The 20,446-nt window shown below is 40.8% G+C and overlaps 1 protein-coding gene across 3 annotated transcripts; it reads left to right on the top strand.

Moving 5' to 3' along the window:
- The first annotated feature begins 272 nt into the window (after positions 1–272).
- On the top strand, positions 273–20,446 carry TMPRSS2 (transmembrane serine protease 2). 3 transcript variants are annotated; one of them, XM_026053044.1, is made up of 18 exons: positions 273–385; positions 3,492–3,547; positions 4,979–5,103; positions 5,183–5,334; positions 6,289–6,452; positions 7,531–7,600; positions 8,457–8,652; positions 8,985–9,068; positions 10,442–10,561; positions 11,874–12,003; positions 13,094–13,204; positions 14,038–14,081; positions 14,554–14,728; positions 16,512–16,687; positions 17,853–17,948; positions 18,256–18,398; positions 18,986–19,138; positions 19,335–20,446. In XM_026053044.1, exons 6-18 carry the CDS (start codon positions 7,586–7,588, stop codon positions 19,344–19,346), a joined length of 1,455 nt encoding a protein of 484 aa, XP_025908829.1. In that variant the 5' UTR covers positions 273–385; positions 3,492–3,547; positions 4,979–5,103; positions 5,183–5,334; positions 6,289–6,452; positions 7,531–7,585; the 3' UTR covers positions 19,347–20,446. The 3 variants fall into 3 exon arrangements, with proteins under 3 accessions (XP_025908829.1, XP_025908828.1, XP_025908830.1); XM_026053043.1 differs by lacking the exon at positions 273–385 and adding an exon at positions 604–665; XM_026053045.1 differs by lacking the exons at positions 273–385; positions 5,183–5,334 and adding an exon at positions 604–665.

The raw sequence follows: 20,446 nt of genomic DNA, 5'->3' as shown, positions 1-20,446 counted from the left end.
TGTAATTAGCAGTAGTGCTAGAGCTGAGCTTCAGCAATGCAAACGAGCACTCACGCCACCGTTTCGCCGTCTCGTGGAGAGTTACCCCAGGCTGCTGGAGTTTCAAGAGTGACACGCCAGCGGAGCTTGCGGGAGTTYTTCCGAGTCCCCGTGGGCAAAGCAGCGCTGGAAGGGGCAGGGAGAGGCAGCAAGCAGTTTCCCTGCGCCCGGACACTTTTACGAGGCTTCCTTATCAGCACCTGCGCTGCCCGGCTCGCAGACACGCCGCGCTCAGGCGTTTGCCCGCAGCATCGCGAGGAGCAGACCCATCTCCGGGCTCGCGGGCGAGCAAGCCCCGCGTGCCGGGGAAACGCCAAAACCCAGAGAGCAGAACCGGCGCTTTGGGGTACGTCTCCGCGGGCGGGCCGCGGGGGGCTCCTCTCGCTGCCGTGCCTGAGGAGGAGGAGGAGGAGGAGGGAGGCAGGCCGGGCGCCGCCCGTCCCCGTCCCCTCGGGCGGGAGGAAGGGGCGGCCCCGGCGCCCCCCGGGCACCTGCCCCTTCCCGCCGGTGCCGGCGGCGCCGCCAGGCTCCTCCCCAGCGCAGCCCGGCCCAGCCCGGCCCAGGTGAGCGGCGCCCAGAGGCGCCGCTGTTTTCTGGGCGCGCGGGCTGCGGCCGCGAGCCGGCAGGTGAGTGACCCGGCGGCGCAAGCTCGGGAAATGTGTTTGCCCCCGCGCGCGCTCCTCCTGCCTGCCTGGGGGTAAGCGCAGCCGGGCGGCGAGGCGGCCGCCCGCGGAGGGGGCCGGGGCCGTGGGGCCGCACGGGGCCGTGGGGCCGCACGGGGCCGTGGGGCCGGACATGCCCGAGGGGGCGGCCGGCGGGCGCAGCGTCCCCGTCCCGCGGCGGCCGGTGCTGCCGCGCTCGCCCCGCCGCGGGGGCTGGCGGCGGCTCCGGGGTCGCAGTGCGGCTGGCGGGGGATGAACCGGAGCACGATGCTGTTCCGGACCCTCCTGGCGCCGCCGCGGTGTCGCTGCCGCTTTGCAGCTCCTCGCCAAAGCGCCCCTTGCTCGGCGCGGGTGTCGGTCCTGTCGAGTAGCCTCGGGCGAGTGGCAGAGCAGCTTCCTAGGGCACAGCTTCACCCCATGGCGACCAGTCCCCCTCCTCTCCCTCCCTCCTCGGTGGCTTTACCRACGGCCAGAGCCTGCCTGGACCTGAAATATCCCCTGGGCTCCGTGGTTTGACAGGGAAGTGGGGTGACCTCTGTGGGGTCTGAGAGGTGGGCGACCCTTCTTCCCTGATGGCCTCGTGTCCCGGGTTGTTTGCCTCCAGTAAAGGGTCCCTGGTGCCCCAAGCACATCGCAAAGGCCCGGAGGAGGCGGCCTCCCCTCTGGAGGCCCCTTCACATCAGTTAAGGCGCCGGGATTTGCGGGAAGAGATGRGTGTTGTGCGCGGCTGAGATAAGTCAAATGAGGAAACGGGTGCAGCCGTGGCTGCTACCCAGCTATGTCCGCACAAATGCCATATAAAATCAATGCCATATAAAATGACACCGGGGACAGGAGAAAAGTCAATAACAAAGTTGGACTTAACTCCCTTCTCCCCTGCTTTATTTTTTGAAAGTTACGCTGGTACATAGGGAAGTCAGTCTAGGGTGAACGTATGGTACCCTCACTTGGAAGGGAGAAGTTGGAACGGTTTCCTAGGATGTGGATTAAGGGCAAGTTAGGGGCAAGGATGCTGGTTCAGATACTTCCTTCGGGCACGTCACCGCTGGAGGTGCGGGCTCAACCTCCTGTGTGTACCGACCTTGTCAGTCACGGGCCGGTCCCCGCCAACGGCTGCGATAGGGAGATGGTGAGCAAGCCACGGCCGGGCCACCGCTCCAGCTGTTCTGAGGAGTGGGTCTCTAAGCCTCTCTGTGACAGCGGGGATCTCCCCATGAGGGAATTCATGACTCCTGCTTGCTTTGCTTTGCTTTGCTTTCTTGTCTACTGTAAGACCCCTTAGAAGAGGCTTAGAGCTCCTCAGGGTCAAATGGGCAGAAAACAGCAGCCCGAGACCCTAGACAAGTATTTTGTTATATTTCTAGTTTTGATCCTTTCCCTCCACACCATTTTATTTTATTTTATTTTATTTTATTTTATTTTATTTTATTTTATTTTATTTTATTTTATTTTATTTTATTTTATTTTATTTTATTTTATTTTATTTTATTTTATTTTATTTTATTTTATTTTATTTTATGGTAAGTGCATACTTGCAGATATGGTTATCGCTTACTAGCAAGCTCATTCATTCGCAACTTACATATAGGAAACAAGTATCTTTGAGAGCGGAATCAAGTATCTTTGAGAGCATTTTTTCCCCACACCCAGAGCCTGCCAAAGTTTCCCAGCGCTATAGGGAGGCTTGGACTTAACTACCAGAAGGATGAAGCCCTTTGCTGTTGCTGTTGCTGCAGGACTATGAGGGCATAGACAGAATGGGGGATATCATATAGGGAAGAAAGCATCCAAATGCCTGACTGGAGGCTGCTGTATCCTCTAGCAAAAAAGCAATCCGTGCACTGGCTTGTGGAAGTCCTGGGCAGCCGTTGCCCTGCAGTTGTTTCCTGACAAAGGTATCCTTTACCTTTCTTGACCACGTCATGTATTTTTTTTCAAATGCAATCATGTGATGTGGTATCACGCATGTGGTAGGCAGTGCTTCATGTCATTTGTTCTCAGACAAATATACAGTTACTCATAGTATGACTACAGTGTCCATTAACTTTTATAATGAAACTGCTGCTCCTAGGGCTTTTTAGCACTTCACAGCCTCCCTAACCCCCCACGTGTAGGAGCAGTGTTGGTATAATCTTGTTTTGCTGGCCTTGGGCATACGGCTGTATTGTGGACTCTATTTGAATTGCTGGTAGACCTTATCAAGAGGCACTGTTTTTTAACACCTGTTGATAAGTAGTCCTACAGTTTAAGGATATCTTAGGAGCTAATCTTGAAGAGCTCCCAAACAATTTCTTGGGAGAGCTAGGAATGCTGAGGCTGTATTTGCGGGAGCCTGTCTGTCATATAAATATTTGTATAGTCTCTAAGAGGTCTCTGCAAGATGCTTTATGCTGCTGTATGGGCTCACAGAGTAGAGCTTATACCTATTGCATACCAGGTTACCTGGGAAAACAAAGTACCGGAAGAAGGTAATTTTGATTGCTTCAGTAAAACTTTCAGTTACTCGTAAATTTGCTTTTGGCTCTTTCCCCAGCATGAATTTTAGCCCATGGTGTAAAGAGCATTTTCTTTTTTTTTTTTTAACCATCAATAAAAATATCCAGTATCACTTCCTGAAGCATTAAGGAAGTTTTGTTAATTAAATTAGATGAACATTCTCATTTGATTTTTTTTTCTTTATATTTTCTAGACTTCATTTATAAGTAGTTGTGGTTTTKTTTTTTTTKGGGGGGGGAGCGGATTGTGCTTGTTAAATAAGAGTATTGAACGTGTTTCTTTTCTCTACTCCAGGTAGAAGAGAAAAAGAAACAGGATTTCAGGAATTGCTCAGTTTGTAGAAAGATCCTGTAAGTGAATTTGGAATCAGCTCTTTGTTCATCTTTTCTCTCCCTTTTTTTACTCTTCTTTCTTTTTTAAACTGAGAAAGCAGTATAAACTGTGTTTATATACTGCTGAAGCTTCTAGAAGGGTATAAAATTGACAAGAATAGGAAATAAAACCCTCTATAGCATAAACAAAACCTATAATTTTGGGCTGCGCTTTTTTGAGAAAAAGCTTTGTGCTGGAGTTGTTCCTTTGCTCTCGTAATGATTTTTCCCAGTTTCTCTATCTGGAAAATGAGAATTCCTAAGTTCTTGGATATGACATTGTATGAGGCAAGTGTTAGCCACTGATCATGTAGAGTGTTTGGAAGCTTCTTATTTTAGAAGCTGAACTTGTCTCGATGATTGTACCTTTAATTGCTCTTTTCTCTTCCTTCTGTCTTGTTTGCATGCGATTGCTTTTACATAGGTATAACAATGAAGACTTAGTCTGTGATTTTTTACTTTCCCGTGGTTGATAGCTATCGTGCAACTAAGCAAACAGATAACAAAGTCTTTATTTCAGCTGAAATATGTATATACAAAACATGTATTGGAGTAACACCAAAGTACAAGAATACTATTGTCAGGTTACCTCTGGCTTCACTGGCCAAGGTGAAACAGCAGCGCTACATTAAAATACCTAAGGGCAATTTTTCCGTCCTATGAGCTTATATGTCCAGGCAGGGAAATATCATATTACATTATTTATATAGAAGTCTGTGAAAACTAATATAACTATAGTTATGTAAAACTCTACACCTCCAAATTACGGTACCGCTGTTAATTAACAGTTACASTATGCTATATCAGAAATATTTTTATTATTCCTTGGATGCCAAATCAATCTACCAAAGCCAGGCAGCAGCTGTTAACAAAACTCGGGGTTAAACCTTGGGGKTTTTTTTTTGCCTTTTGATCTCTCCTTTGTACTTTGGGAGTGCTAGCTCTTAACTAGTGAAGAAAGTGCATTATAAGTGACCCGAGAGAGGCAGAGGCTTTCCTCCAGGCAGCATGTCAAGGTGAGAAGGATAGAGGTTAGGAGGATGCAGTGGCAGGGAGGACCATCTAGGGTTGAGCAGAACAGTGCTCGGTGGAGCTAATGGTCCTCCTGGAGGTTAGGAGGCCAACTCGCCTTTGCAGGACTGATGGTTTAAGAAGTTTGTGTTAAATTAAGTATTATCAGTTGAAGTAATAACCTATTGCAGCTTTTGCTTACGTATGAAGAATTTATGAGGTTGAGACTGTTAAGAGTAGATCTATTCCGAAACAGGTCATTGAAAACCTTTCCTAAAACAACTGTTGGGTTCAATTTTTATTGGATGAATCTAAACCTTTTCAAGATTATCAAGATTATTTTTCATTTTTTTTCCATTCTAAGAGTGTTTTAAAGTTCTTTTTTTTTTTTTTTTTTAGTCTTGAGGACATAAGACAGAACTCAAATCACAGTAATCCCAAGGCATATGTGAGAAGAAGCTAAGATATTTCAAGTTAGCTGTCTGCTGTGACAGTGCATTCCACTGTATTCATCACTAAATCCTGTGAGTAACAGCTATATCTTTTATACCCCACTACTGTTGACTGTCTTTAGGAATAGTAGCATTATTTCCTTGTTTTCAGAGATCTGAAACAAAAGCAGATTTGACTTTGGGAAATCTGTGTCTCTGGAAGTCCAAACACTTCCATACTGGAATAGTGAAGTTCAGCGGCTGAGCACTACTAAATGGCAGGTCTGTTCCTGACCTGGGTGTGCTTCTTCCAAAACTAAAGAGGTGAGTGGGAAACATGAGGATTTAGCAAGCTGCCCTGCAAGGCTTGGGCTCATGGGGACCTGCCTCCCACATGGGTGAGCTCCATCTCTGCTTCCAAGCTGAAGGCTTGCTCTTCACTTTGACTGCCCTAGGTCACTTTATCAATTCCTCTTCAGATGTGCCCCCTTATGAGTCAAATACTTAGCAGACATCTGTGGGAATGACTGGTAATAGAAGGAAGGATAATTCTGTGCRGGGCAGATGTATGATACTTTTATGTATGGATTTATATAAATCTATCTGAAGCACGAAGTTAAGCTMGAGGCTCAAATATTGGGCTGAGATAAGAGATGCTGGTCACTTCTAGCTCTACCTAGATGATAACACAGGTCAGCYTGTTTAGCTATGACCTGGTTTTCTCGAGTATAAATTTGTTCCACTACCCTTCATTAATTTGTATACAAATACATTTTCAGGTGTATGTTATGAGTTTGTATGCCTGTTTTTATAACAGGCATCCTGTATATAATTATTGGATGCTATCCATTGATTTTGCCTAACTTTCAAAAGAGTRCAACTAGTGGTTTTGGTTTAAGCTCTTTTCATAGCCTCTGAATATTTCCTTGGATGTATTTATATACCCAAGTTTTTTCTGTGTTTTATGTCCTGATACAGGAACATTTTTATTAATAAGTAGTTGGATTGTAAGTAAATTAACAAGAACTGCTTTGGTAATATTGATTTGTTACCAAAGCTAGTTAAAAAGCAGTTTTTTTTTTCTCAGTTAATTGGAAAAAAAAGGGATGAAGAAGACTGTTATCTTCCAACTTGCAAAGCATTTCAAGTGGTAATGTTGTGGAAGAAAAGTTTTGGTATTTGATTATAACGTGCCTGTTGGCTCACCTCAGAAATGCCTAGTAGTCTTTATTCAGTTATCACTAAGCTTTGGTATCACTTTTTTGGCATACATTTCAGGAAACAAGGAACAAACCTACCTTCCTTCAAAGTAATACTTGGCCTCCAGTCTATGTCTGGGCAGACCTGCATTTCCCAGCACTACTATGACGAGCTGAGCAAGAATGGATGCGACATAAACCAGAAGGTTTGAAGACTTAGTCACCAATCTTGATGCACTTGCTGTAAGTAGGAGTAAATCCTGTTTTCCTCAATATGCTGCACAAATAAGAGTTCAACAGTGTATTAATAAATTATTTTGGTGTCTTTAATGGACAAATACCAGAATCATCCTTCTTGGACTGTACTAAAGTATGAGTACTTAGCTCTGCATGCCAAGTTGTTGTTGAAATCTSTTTTAAGATGTTTGCAGTTCAGGCTGGGGTGAAATGACACCTAAATACAATCTCTAAAATATGATGTTATTCTTCAGGCTGAATTATGCTGTTTTTTTAAATTCAGTTACTCTTTATAACAGTGGCTTTTTATCAGCGATCATGACTGTGCCTTCACACAGTAGAACAGTATTTCTCAGCGGATGGCTGAGTATCTTCTRTGCTTTAATGTGTGGTAATATTATAAGAGGTCTCCACATATGAAATGAATTCTTTATTAAAATGATTCTTCGGGTGCTGTAATTACCTATGTTAGAAGTGTAGCACTGAACACTTAAAAAAAGAACTATTTTAAAAATTTTTTATATTGGTATGACATATTGCAGTGCCTCTTCTCCTGTTTTTGGTGCGGTGGCTTCAATACAACCAAGGAGAGAAATTTTTCACAATGCAAAAGAGTGAAAATACTGTGACTTTGTGGGACTAGTTGCCGTAGCAGTATTAAAGGAGTTAGTTGAATGTGCATTTCCTGGTGCTTTGTTCACGTTCTCATTTCTGTGTCATAAGCTTCASAATGATATATGAGTAAGCGCTGAGAGAGACGGGAGGAACTGAACTTGGTCCTGATACCACAGGGGTGGTTGCCAGGATATTCTTTCTTTAACTCTCATGTTGTCAGTGAGTGAGCACTAGCTTAATCTTTTCAGTCGGTGTGGCGTTYGTGTTAATGAGTAGTTGCCACTGTGTAATAGTCCAGGATGTATTGAGAGACTGTTAAGATCTGATTTCATGCTATATCCTATATTATGCCCTCTCTTGAAATACTTCCAGTATTTTTTTTTCCTCTGGTTTGTTTTTTTTTCCAATGGAGAGCCGAAAACAAACTGGACGAAGCTTTTGATTGTGAGGACTTTCTGTTTGTTTGTAGGTTGACACTTTATTTCCAAACACTTGAATTATTTCAGCATTTCTGACAAAGGAAGATGACCTCTACTGCAGTAAGTAAACAAAACATTCTCTATTATTATTTTTAATGGGCCTATTCAGTGTTTTTTAAATGTGGATGYATTTCTTCCATTTTCTTTTATGAACAATGGGAAAGATACTCTGAAAGAGAGGTGAGAGGGGCTTGAAATAGCTACTTCATCAAGTGCATAGATACTACTTGGAGGGTTTTAAACTTTTAGAATTTGTTTTATAACGAATTCTATAAAACAAATTTGTTTTAGAACAAATTCTAAAAGGAGGGTTTTATAATTTAAAATTTTGAAGGACATTAGCATGGCTTCTAACTAGTTCTTAGAGGTCTTCTAAGGTTTTGCGGGCCAATATGTCTCAGAAATGGCTGAGGTATGGCTAGTCCTGCCAKAGAACAAAATGAATCAGCAAACATTTTTCCTCATTGGGGACTCCTGCATACACCAACACTGTCCTTTGCCAACATTTCTTTTGATGGTGGTACTGCCTTAAAGTCTCTTTGCTGCTCATTTCCATCCCATCGGATGCTCTGGTGAAATGTAGTGGAACCCTGGTGGACTGGGTTCAAGAATGCTTTTTAGGTTTAGTGGTTTGGATCAGGAAACTGATCTCTTAACCATCACTGCATGCTATTATTGCTATTGAAAGGGYGATATATTAGGCTAACAAACTGTAAATCTCTTTTCCCATGTGAATTTGAGTCACTAATAYGTGTAAGTATATATAGTCAATTTATGTATGGTGAATTTATGCATTAGCAAAATTACAGTAGAGTATGTACATGATATCTTAAACTTATTTTGCTCTAATTGCAATTTTGCTTTTTTTTTCTTTTTCTGTCTTCTCTGGTTTCCTTCTCCAAATGTTATCTTTTAGGGGATACCACCATACTATGAAAATCATGGCTTTCAGTCAGAAAACTTCCCCCCTGCCAGGCAACCAGTAGGTGCTAAGGGATATCCACAGTACCTCTCTCCAAATATTCCATCAGTGCCAAACTACGTTCCAAGAGTTGCTACCTGGCAGTCGAGTCGGCCGGTGGCACATTCGACCAGGAGAGCCTGTGCACCAAGTAAGATTGTCGGGATTTTAGACTTAATGGTACTTTTAGAGGGAGTTTACAAATAAAAGGGTTCTTCCTTTCAAATTCCTGTATTGAAGAAATCCATGAGGACTGTCACATCCCCATGGATGAAAAAGCAGTGCTAGTAGCTGGGATGCCAATGTAACTGGATAGGAACATGTGTGATCTGGAGGAGGGGTGGTGGAACAGAGAAATCTGACTATCAAACACTGTTTTTAATTTCTAGGAAGTATAGTACTAGAAAGTACTTCTAGCTATAGTGCTAGAAACTACCTTATTCAGGAACCTAATTTGTCTTTTTGTCTTTGCTTTCATTTCAGCTACAAAGAAGATCATAATAATTATCATATCCATTTTACTAGTCATATGTTGTATAATTGCTGCATTCTTCATTTGGTATTTTGGTAAGATTCTTCTTGTTATTGTTGTTTTGATAGAATATTTACTACATAAAGCAAAGATTATTTAACTTTTATCATCAGAAATACAAATTTTTATTTTCTATTTGGTGCTGAAATTAAGGACAGGAAACTCTTGGTCACCAGTCTCTTAAGAGGCCAATTTATGTTGCTACTTAGTGGCTCAGTTATTTGGAGTAAACAGAGCTGCTATTGCTTTCCTTCCCTCTGTCGAACAAATGTGTTTTTGACATTGTGTGATATCATCAGTTTTTTGACTCTTCTGGAGTGGCTTATTTGGCCAGCTTTTCTGGAAAGCTGCATCTCTCTGGCAAAAGCTGCTGCAGAACAGCTACCACAAATTTAGTGCAGTAATTTTACTAAAGAATTGTTTGAYTTCTTGCATGGAGGGAAAGCTGGAATGTGATCTTGCTTGGATACCATATTTTACAAGGAATTTCATTAGGGAAATTACTGCTGTGTATTGTCTCTGGAATTAAACTTTAGTCTAATTTCTTACTTCGCTTAGCTTCAAGTGAAGGAAGCAGACTGAAATAAATTCAGATAACTTAAGCGTAAGTATATAGTCAGGATTTATTTTCTTTCTGGGAGTTCATGAAGTAATTTGTGTACGCTTGTTTATTTTATTTTCTGTGAGAGTTTTCCTTTGGAAAGTGTGTTAAGGTTGTTTGTGCCCAACCACCCTGGGTGGAAACATAAATGATGTGTTAACCTTGGAAATCATCCAAACGGAGTGACTGAGCTCTGAAACTGGACTAGAGCAATTCTGTTGGGCTTAGGTGAAGTTTGTCTGGTCCTGTCTTAATTTCGCTTAATTTTCACTTTTGAAAGCACAGCAGAAAACAATTTGCTGTATTTTTAGGAAACCACTTTTTTTTTTTTTTTTTCTGTTGTGGTAAAGGAAAGGGAAGAGAGGAAAGAATTCCTTTAAAACTATCAGGATAACACTTCTTACTATTGTATTCTTAGGCCTCGTTTGTTTTTTACCACTTTGATTTATACTCAGTAGACTATCTTGTTTTGAATTGCACTGAAAACAACGGGTTGTAATTGGAGGTAATGGCTTTCCTCCTTCTGTTTATAAGTTCTATCAATGCAAGGTTGACTCCTTTTAGTCAACTTGATGGTGCTTGCTTAATYCAAGGGAGGCAACAGACAAAATCCAATTAGCTGCATCAATGACTTAATCTGGCCAGTGATGTAAAGGACAGAGCAGTAAATCTGTTGTGCCAAGCTCTCCTCTCATCTGTGAATTTGTTTGATGAAGATAATGTTTTGCTCCATCAAACCACTGCAGTAGTCACCTCATGCTAAGCTGATACTCGGTCTAACACCTGGATATTGCTCTTCGCCTGCAGTGGAAAATCGCTGTCTTGGCTCCTTGATAGAGTGCAGCAATTCAGGAGTGTGCATGTCGCCCTCGCAGTGGTGTGACGGGGTGATCCACTGCCCCAACGGCGAGGATGAAAATCGGTGTGGTGAGTAGCTGCAGGTTGTGGGCTAGGGCTKCAACCTACTGTAAGAGGGTTTGAGYAATTGCCTGTGTCCAAAGCTTGTCTAAGTTAAAACCTAAATCAGTCTTCGTTGAGGTTGGCTTGAAGACTAGTCTTAGTCTTTGGTCTGTTTCTGGTCACACTGCATTGCTGATACAAAATGACTAACTTGGGGGTTTAGGTTGGCTTGACTTGAAATCAGTTTTAAAATTATTATCTTTTGAGGTGAACCTAGTTTGTGCAGAACTGAATGTAGTGTAGGCTTTTGAACGGCAGTCACTGTTACTGAATTCTTAGTAGGACTTGAGGTGATAGTACTAATTCGGCTGTGTTCAGTGGCCTGGCTTGTCTTTTTCTACATACTAACACTTCCTAGACCTGCCAGTACACCTTTTCAACTACTTCATGGCTCTGCTGTGTTAGAAAGCAGCCTGATTTTATTAGTGTTTTCATCTGAAAGATGACAAAGGAAGCTTTACTGTAGAACTTAGAATRTAAGGTGTAAATGTCATTAATTTGTCCATTCCAAAATATGACATTTTGTTTCTAATACTTATGTTGTGTCAGTGCCACTCTGGAAAACTCTTGCTGTGTGCTATTCTCTGCTTCTGAAGTCTTCTTCTGTACATGCCTCATGCAGTGTCAGCATTTAAGAATGTAAGCTGTAAATCTCTTCCTTTCACTTAGTTGAATATTCTGTTTCTGTAGAAGCTTATTCCATCTTTTCTTTTGCTTGACCTATTTTATATTAAATCCTTCTACAAATGAAAACATGGTGACTGCTTCTTGATACATTCTTACTCTACAAAGTAGAGTAAGAATTCTTCTTATCTGAAGAAATATAGTATGTTAAGATACCTTGTACTATATTATATAAACATATATTCTAATATATTTTATTTATATATAAAATATGATATATTAAGAAATCCACAGTGTCTGTAGAGAGAAGAGTTTTAAAAATCAGGCATTGTAGTCTTCAGTGGTAGAATATGAAGGAATCTTCAGGGTTTAAAAGCTGAGATGAAGATATGTACACAAGACTGTACGTTTGCTTTTTACACAAGTAATTCTTTTAAACTGCCTTACACAAGGAATTCAATTATTGTGATATTTCTGTCTACTAGATATATACCTCAAACCTGTATAGAGGACAACATTCAATTAGCATGAGTTAATTCATACATGCAAACAAATATCATCTAACAAATATCATGGGTAACAATAACTTTAAAGAGAGAATGACTAGTAATTGTAGTGTTTGTGGTGTTCTTGGGTCTTCTTTCTTTTCTGGTAGTTAGACTTTATGGACCAGACTTTATTCTGGAAGTTTATTCACCTGTCAGCAAGTCCTGGTATCCTGTTTGCCTTGATGGCTGGAATGACGATTATGGAAAGATAGCATGTCAAGACATGGGCTACAGTGCGTAAGTATAATTTTGTTCAAACTTTGCAAATACATAAAAAGGTTAAATTTCCCTACTGTGGTTCCCTAAGAATGCCTATCTGGCACAAAATGCAGTTGCTAATCTAGCTGACATGAATGCAGATGGGACTGATGTTAACAACGATAGCTGTTGTAACAAAACTTCAATTCTGCAACATATCACAGCTCCTGGCATGCAGCATTTACAGTGTGGGATCACTCATCTACTATATTCATTCACAAGGGTCTTTAGGAACTTACTTCAGTTTAGTTCCAGTTCTTTATAACTACTTAATAACACACAAACTGACTTTTAATCTGTCGTTGTTAGTGTTACATGGAAAGTCCCTCTTGTTCTGAGAACACAACTARTAAATATGGAAAGATCATCATAAATTTTTGCATCTGGTAGGCTAGCCAGATTGGCTCCACATAACTCCATAACCTACCTTTTTTTGTAGTTGAGATACTTTATGCTGCTGCTTTCTAAGGAGCTGTCCTGTGGTACACATGGAGCAATGGGGCAATTTTCTTGTCTAGGCAGAAATTCTGTGCGCCCACACTGCACAGGGACACTTGCTAGTAAGATCTCTGGACCACCAATGACTAGAGTACTTCCAAATTAGTAAGAGACAGCCTCACAGCAACTACATAGAGTGGTCCTCCACTAAAAAAGAGGACAAATATTTATTAACACTAATTATCACTGAGACCATCCTATGCATATATTACTGTTGTTGCTCTTTGGACCCAAAATTTGCTATGCTGTGTAAACGTACCAGTAGAAGCATCGCTTCATCATGGTCCATTTCACAGGGCAGGAGATTCCTACCATGCATGTGTATTAGATGAAAATGTTATTTTAATCTGATTGTTTGATGTGGAACTGAACTTGATAAATCAATCTTTAAAGTATCTGAGCTCTGATACTGTACTCTGTTTCATATGTTGTGTGTTTAATGCCAAAAAATTTTTWAAAAAAGTGTTTTACTGTTGTTCATGTCAAAAGTTTTAGCTTGGTACAGTTTGTTTTTTACATGCTTAAAATGTGAAACAATTGTGTTTCTTAATGGAATCTTTCTGTTTTGCAGAGGTACATATTACTATAGTAAAGGAGTAGCACCAGAAGTTGACTCTAAAAGCTTTATGATGCTGAATACAAGTGCTGAGAATATAGATTTGTACAGGAAGCTCTATACCAGGTATCTTTGCTTAACTCCTTCTTTTTTCTTTTTTTTTTTTTTTTTTCCAGGTGTCTTTTCAGAAGTTGTAGGAGATATAACTTCTGCCAGTAGCACAAAGCAAGCACACTTTTCAGTAGGAATTATTAGAGGACAGTTTGGTTTTAATGTGGTTGCAGCAACTTCTCTCCCTACTTAAAACCGCAGCTCTCATTTTTCCATCTTTACATTTCTCTTTTTCTCTTAGAGAAAATGTCCCATTCTCTTTGTTTTATGCTATTTAGAAGGTTTCCATGTTGAGGAAACAATCATTAATATGAATTTCATTAATATGAATGTCAGAATGATAAAAAAAAAAGCTAATAACTGTAATATGTTCACAGCAGTTGCTACTGTTTTTTTTTTTTTCCAAGTCACATGAACACATGGTTTGGAAAATACTCTTTCACTGCAGAAAGTATTTTTATGATTGAACACCTCTGAAGAGTTTAGTTTCTAACCTGTAGATGCCGGTACCAACAAAGGTCTCTTCATGTATCACTTTAACTTTTCCTTATGCTCTCCTTGGTTTTCCTCCTCAGTTGGCTTACAAGCCTCTTAYACTGCCTGCCTGTGCTAGGATCTGCGTCCTTCCACATAAAAATTTTGGTGGATGGACAAAATGGTGATGGCCACATGGGTGCCAGTAGTGTAGCTGGAGAGGGTGCAGAGAGAAGGGAACCCCAGCTGGAAGGCGAGCGTGAAGGCAGCGCATGTAGCTGGGAAGGACAGGAGTCATCTGCAGGGTGGCTTGTGCCCATTGCTGGCTCCAGTGTGTGCCTAAAAGCCTCTTTTCTTTTTCATTTCTATTGCAGTGACTTCTGTGTCTCAGGAAATGTGGTTTCTCTGCGCTGCATAAGTAAGTGTCTTTGTTCGTCACACTTGCCATGTTTTGATGGGTAGATGATTTAGCTGTGGTACCTAAGTCTCAGACAGGGGATATGCAAGCCAGGGTGGGACAAGGAAGATGTGGGATCTCCAACTGCTTCTGTCTTTGTTGTCACCAACCAGTTCCTTGTAATAATTTGTCTGTGATGAGACACACTAGCCATTGCTATGCAGTTGTGGGAAGCCTGTAGCATGTCTGCTGTGTGGCATGTGGCTATAGGGTGGGTGTTACTTTCCAAACTCTGAAGACTGTGAAGAGATGACCTCTAACTATTTTCTGTTTTGTTGCATAGCACAAAAATGTGTATTTATGTGACTTGACCACGATATTTGAATGCTGCATCATTCAAATGTGTTGCAWACTACTGCTTAGTGGTCATCTTGAACTGAGCCTCTAGACTACGTTGCTCCTTTAACTAATGTCTGCATATATAATTCCTTAGATTGCGGCCTCCCCACCAAAAATGCAAACATTATGAGCAGGATCGTGGGCGGAAATCTTGCATCGCTTGGCCAGTGGCCGTGGCAGGTCAGCCTCCACGTGCACGACGTCCACATCTGCGGGGGCTCCATCATCACCCCTGAGTGGATAGTGACCGCTGCGCACTGTGTGGAAGGGTGAGTGCCAAACCCCGGGGCAGCTCATCCACAGCACCACAAAATAAATGTGTTTGTCTGCATTAGTCTTGAGAATAGCTCTTGTCACTTCAGGCCAAAATAGAGGTTAATTGAAGACGTCTAGCTTCCTACTTTGTAACTGTATTGAATGCCATTTTTCTTCTCTTGAGTGCAGATATTAGCTAACATATTTTGTTAACTAATGCAGCTGTGCAGCTGTGTGGCTCTAAAGTGTTGAGGGAAAATTTGATTTGGGAGAGACTAGATGCAGGCTGGCTGTTTGTATCCCGTAGAAAGGAAATCTGGTTTTACTTGGTAAAGGTRGAAATTAAATTTGACAGTGTTTTTGGGCTTTGATATCAGGCTAGCTTAAGCTGCAAATTCAAGGTACCAAATTTACTTTGGACAGTACTATGCTATTGTGAAGAAGAAGTTGAGTTACACTTTGGAGGGAAAAAAAAAGGCAACTCTAATATCACACAACTGTAAATGTGATCAGTTTAAAGTTGGTCTAGATTAAGATGTATCTACTGTTAAATTCCTCATTATCTTTGGRCTACAGGGTAACAAAGTCCTACTTTATGTGGGTAATAACAAGAACAACAAAGAAAAGCTGGTGCTTAGTCTTTTTGAACCTATGAAAACAGGATCTTAGAGAGCACGAGGGCATTCAGAAGCCTGATACCTTGTGTTCTCCGACAGAATGTGTTACCTGACAGCCACCTTTATAGGAGGCATCCACTAAAATTAAGGGAAAAAAAAATAAAAGGTTGTTTAGTTGGATCACGGTTAGAGGCTAAGACAAGGAAAAAAAGACTTCACCCTTAACCTTGAGAAAGGAATGCAAGTGTTTATTTTCATTTGAAGATCTTATCCCTCTTCTCTTTGCTAGTTTGGGCTCTGTAACATGTGAAAGGTTTAGGAATGGCAACCAAGCTGTAGCTGGTACAAAGTTGGTTTTCAGTCTTAACTGTTTGTAGGCCCTACACAAYAGCTGCAGTCCTGGCAGCTCTTCTAGAGTGAGCCTTGTGGCCGATTTTCTACAGAATATTTGTAAACTGTACTAACAGACCACTTAACATACATGTAACAAAAAGAATTGCATAAAAGAATTCTGGCACTTTCTAAAGCCTGCAATTTCTTCCAAGTTCCTGGTTTACCTCACTCTGGCTTCTGCTTCTTCCATGCTTCAGATATTACACAAAAGTAACACTACTAACCTGTAAGATGTAGGAATGACTGTTTGGTCTCTTGAAATCAAGTAAGAGACCACAATGCCACAGTCTCACATGTAATTTGCTGAACTAAGTAGCTAAGGGGATAGGCAGTGGTAGTTAACCTATTTCAAATATTTTTATGTATTTCTTTTTAGAAATTGGAGTCAAGCTCTTCTTAAACTAGATGTCTTGCACTTTGGCTTTCAAAAAAGGGATTCTTTTGAATTAGTTGATCTAAGGGATCTTTGTTATTATCTCCCTCTTACATTGTTATTGTATTTGCATCTTTTTGATGTTGAGGGAACACGAGTGCCTGCACACTGACTTTCTCCTTTTCCGAATGTGTTAATACATTTGGACTAACATCAACAAAATATAGCACTATTRAAGTGGGCAGGTGTGGAGAGACTGGCCAAAAGTAAGTAAGTGAGAGGTTACTGTTCACCTTGGGGTTCTGAAAGGGTTGTCAAATGTCGGTGCCTTCTTGGGGATAATAAATTTTGAAGGTGTAAACTGTAACTCCTTACCAGAGAAGCAAACTTGCTAACTTTTTGCCTTTTCTCTAGGAGATATTCTAACCCATACAGCTGGAAAGTTTATGCTGGGATCCTGAATCAGAAAGATATGATCTTCATAAATGGATACAATGTGCAAAAAGTAATTTCCCACCCAGATTATGATGCAGATTCTAAAGACAACGATGTCGCTCTCATGAAGTTAGAGACCCCATTGACTTTTAATGGTATGCACTCTGCTCTTCCTAAAGGCAAAAAAAAAAGTATTAAGAAAGATTATAATAAACATATCTTTTAAAACTTAGGAAGTTAGTCAAGAGATCCTTCTAAAAACTGGGTGAACATGAAGTGTGGGTAGAGATGGGGTAGCCCTGTGACAGGGGCTGAATACTGAGTTTTCTAAGTAATGATTATTTAAATCTAATACATACCAAAGGTTTGCATACAGAAGTTTATTGAAGGGAGTGGGTTAGCTTTTAACTCACTTGTTGTCCATCTACTGCAAAATACTCTATWTTGCCTAAGTGTCTTTGCCTCTTGTATGTGTAGTCTCAGCATGTTATGGTGTAGCTATTGACTAAGCTTTAAGCCAAATATATCCACAGGCTGTGGAAAAAAATTAAATRTCTCAAGTTCCTGCTCATACTCTTTTGTTTGTTTGTTTCTGAAACTTGTTATATTTAAAGGGCCTTTTCTTAAAGGTGTCAGTGATTGTAAGCAAGAAGTAAAAACTGGAAGACAAAGAATTCTTTAAACATAAAGGACTTCCTACAGGTGCTATCTCTATAGGTGCTTTATGTTTCAGTGCATCAAGTCAAGGCTACTAGAAAAAAATGAAAGAGGTTTTCTGATGCTGAGAATATGGAGGTTGTGTGTTTACCACACATATTTTTGTGCCATGATTTCCCATGTATTTAAMACTTTTTGTATACGGGCTGCATCCAGTCCTGCTTGTTCTATGATTGTTTCAGTAGGGTTTTGCAAAGAGACTGCAGAAAGCTATTGTGAAAGGCCTGTTGCCTATCTGTTATTGTTAAAGTTCTCTGAAGATTTTCTTCTCCTTTTTAYTTCTTTACTATCAAAACAGCTGGCATTAATTATCTTGATAGCCTGAAGAACAGGGCTAGTACAGTTCACTGTGCTTGTTCCTCACTTTGAGGTCAAGGCTAAGCAGCATCTTAGCAGGGAAAGGGCAGCTCCTAAGCTCTCTAGTGCTGCGTACATGGTGCAATAATTGGTTAACTGCCTGGAGTTGAAATACAGAGAAAATATGCAGTGAGTTTGTATTTATGTATARAGTAAGAGCTGGCCGTGTTCAAATGTTTCCAGGGTGTTTATTTTGAATTATGCCTGGACATGGAATGACAGCCTGTCACTTTGTTTGCTTTGTAGACAATATAAGGGCAGTTTGTCTRCCCAACCCGGGAATGATGTTCGAGCCCAATGAGGAGTGCTGGATATCTGGGTGGGGAGCAGAGGCTGAAGGAGGTAAGGGGGGCTCCAAGATGCTTTTGTCTTGTACAAAATCAGTCCCCAGATGAGCCAGATCTATGAATACCCCATATTATTTGGGGCTACAGTTGTCAGGCTCCACTTCCTCTTACTTTACAATATGTACAATAACTTACTGACCTCTTGGAAGGGAGTTTCAATGTCGTGCTAGGGGTCATACACCTAAATGTCTGTTCTCATGTGTCCATTTTTCTTCATCTCGGGATCTGTGACAGCAACATTGTCTGATGCTTGTTCTGATTTTGTCCCTGTGTCTGTATTTTTGTGTATGTCTCAACTTCAGGCAAAACATCAGATAGCTTGAGGTGTGCTATGGTGCGCTTAATAGAACATTCTAGATGTAATTATGTCTCTGTCTATAATGGGATGATTTTGCCTACAATGATCTGTGCTGGATTTCTCAGAGGAGGAGTTGATTCCTGTCAGGTAATATTTTCATATACAGATTTTTTTTTAAATAAAAACTAATAATGATGTGATTATTTTAAGTCATATTATTAGTATTATTTAAAAATCTTTTGCTAATTATAAACTGATTGTACTGAAAAAAACCTAAAGTRACTAACATTTCAGGCAGCCTTTTAGTTCCTTTTGTGCTGCATCCTTTTAAAAGGGAGAACTTTTGTTAGAATATTCTGAATAGCTGCCAGTGCTCAGTTCTTGCTAAGAACATGAAGAGGGTGAGACAGTCCTTTTTTTTTAATGCTTTGATGATGGTTTTTGTTGTCTTGTGCTTGAAAATCAATGAATAATACTCTTCATAACCACGTAAAAACTCTAGTATTACCCTTGTGAATGGGGAAGTCTATAAACTGTCTCAGATAGTGCTTTGGGCAAATGATTTTCATGCATATCACATTGTCATTTAATACTGTAATGGTTATAGCAAGTTGTTTCAGTCTGGAAATAATATTTCTTTTATTTTAAGCCTATGTGAACCTACTCCTGAAAGGATATGAATTGTGGTTTTCCAGGTGGTCAGATAACTAATGATGTGCCTATGTTTTGTGCAGGGTGACAGTGGAGGTCCTTTAGTGACTAATAAAAACTCTTTGTGGTGGTTGGTTGGAGATACCAGCTGGGGAACTGGCTGTGCTAGTCCAAACAAACCTGGAGTTTATGGGAATATGACTGTGTTTACAGACTGGATTTATAAAATCATGCAGGTAAAATATTTGGAGGTTTTAATATTTTTAAATATCCCAGATCCTGAAACTTGAATTTAAATATTTATAACCTGGGTCTTGTCTGACACTAAAGCTATTTCCTTGAGAAGTGTCCAAATAACTGGTAAGACAGAGTCTCTTAGCAGAGCTGCTTTGTTTGAATAAGCCCTTTTTTTTCCCCCTGTGTTTTAAACAGGCAAACAGATGACAACATTCTCTGTCCTTTTTGCTGATTGATGTTACTGAGAACAAACCTAAATGAAGCCGTGGGTGCCCGGGATATTTATTCACCTTACAGATGATTTTTCTTTCTGAATTTTATTTTTAAAAAGCAACATGAAGGATCACACGCTCGGTTCTGTGCTGGTTACAGTGACTGATTTAATCAATGAAGATCTATCACAATAAGCACCTCTCTCCTGAATGTGGTGCCTGGCAGAAAGCTGTTCTGCTTGGAGAAAGCAGAAAGTCAACTGCTTACTCTGTTTTAAGTAACTTTCACTGGATAATCATCAGGTGCACGTTCATAATGACAATCGTGATCACAATTTAACTTCAGGTTTTTGTAGCAGGATGTTGAGGCAGTTGGTTTAGTCATGTTTAAAATGATGTGAACATAGAATCTCTGAGCTGCTGGTTGGCATTTTAAGGAAAAAAGTGATTTTTTTTTTTCGATATATACGGAATATATGAAGGGAAGATTTCATGCACTACAATAGAGGCACAGAAGAAATACTGTACATTTAACCTGTTAAAAATCCTCAGGATCTTGACAGCTGTTGTCCAGGTCAGATCGTCCAAGGCAAGATCCACCTGACCACCTCAGTAATTAAAAGCGCTGTCCTGCCTTAAGCCACTGTGAATCCCTGAAGGACGAGAGCTGCCGTCGCTCCAGGCTGCAGCAGGGAGCAGCGGGATAGGGGTCCTGTTGGGGAGGTCGACAACTGCTCCCATCAGAGCACGCCTCCCAAAGGGCAAGGTTTGCTCTGTTTATTATAGCTGTGTTGCAAGGGACAGGCCTCGGCTTGCAGCTGTGCGTGCAGAGGCTGGAGGTTATGTGCAAAGAACACACAGATCTGTGTCTGCCTAACCAGATGACTACCTCATTCATTAAATTTGGCTTTTAATTCCTTAAAGCTCTCCTCCTTAAAGAATCTGCATGTATGTTTTTAGTGAAAYGTGTTAAGCATCAGAGTGCTGTCTTAGCTAGGATTAAAAAAAATAATAATAATTTATAATCATAGTACAGAGGATCAAGAAGCCATAACAAGTTACTTTTGATAAAAAGGATGCATGTTTTGTGTGAAA

Source organism: Nothoprocta perdicaria, unplaced genomic scaffold (genome assembly GCF_003342845.1).
Source record: "Nothoprocta perdicaria isolate Ctin4 unplaced genomic scaffold, notPer1 scaffold_96, whole genome shotgun sequence".
NCBI lineage: Eukaryota > Metazoa > Chordata > Aves > Tinamiformes > Tinamidae > Nothoprocta > Nothoprocta perdicaria.
This window is presented reverse-complemented; position numbering and strand designations above follow the sequence as displayed.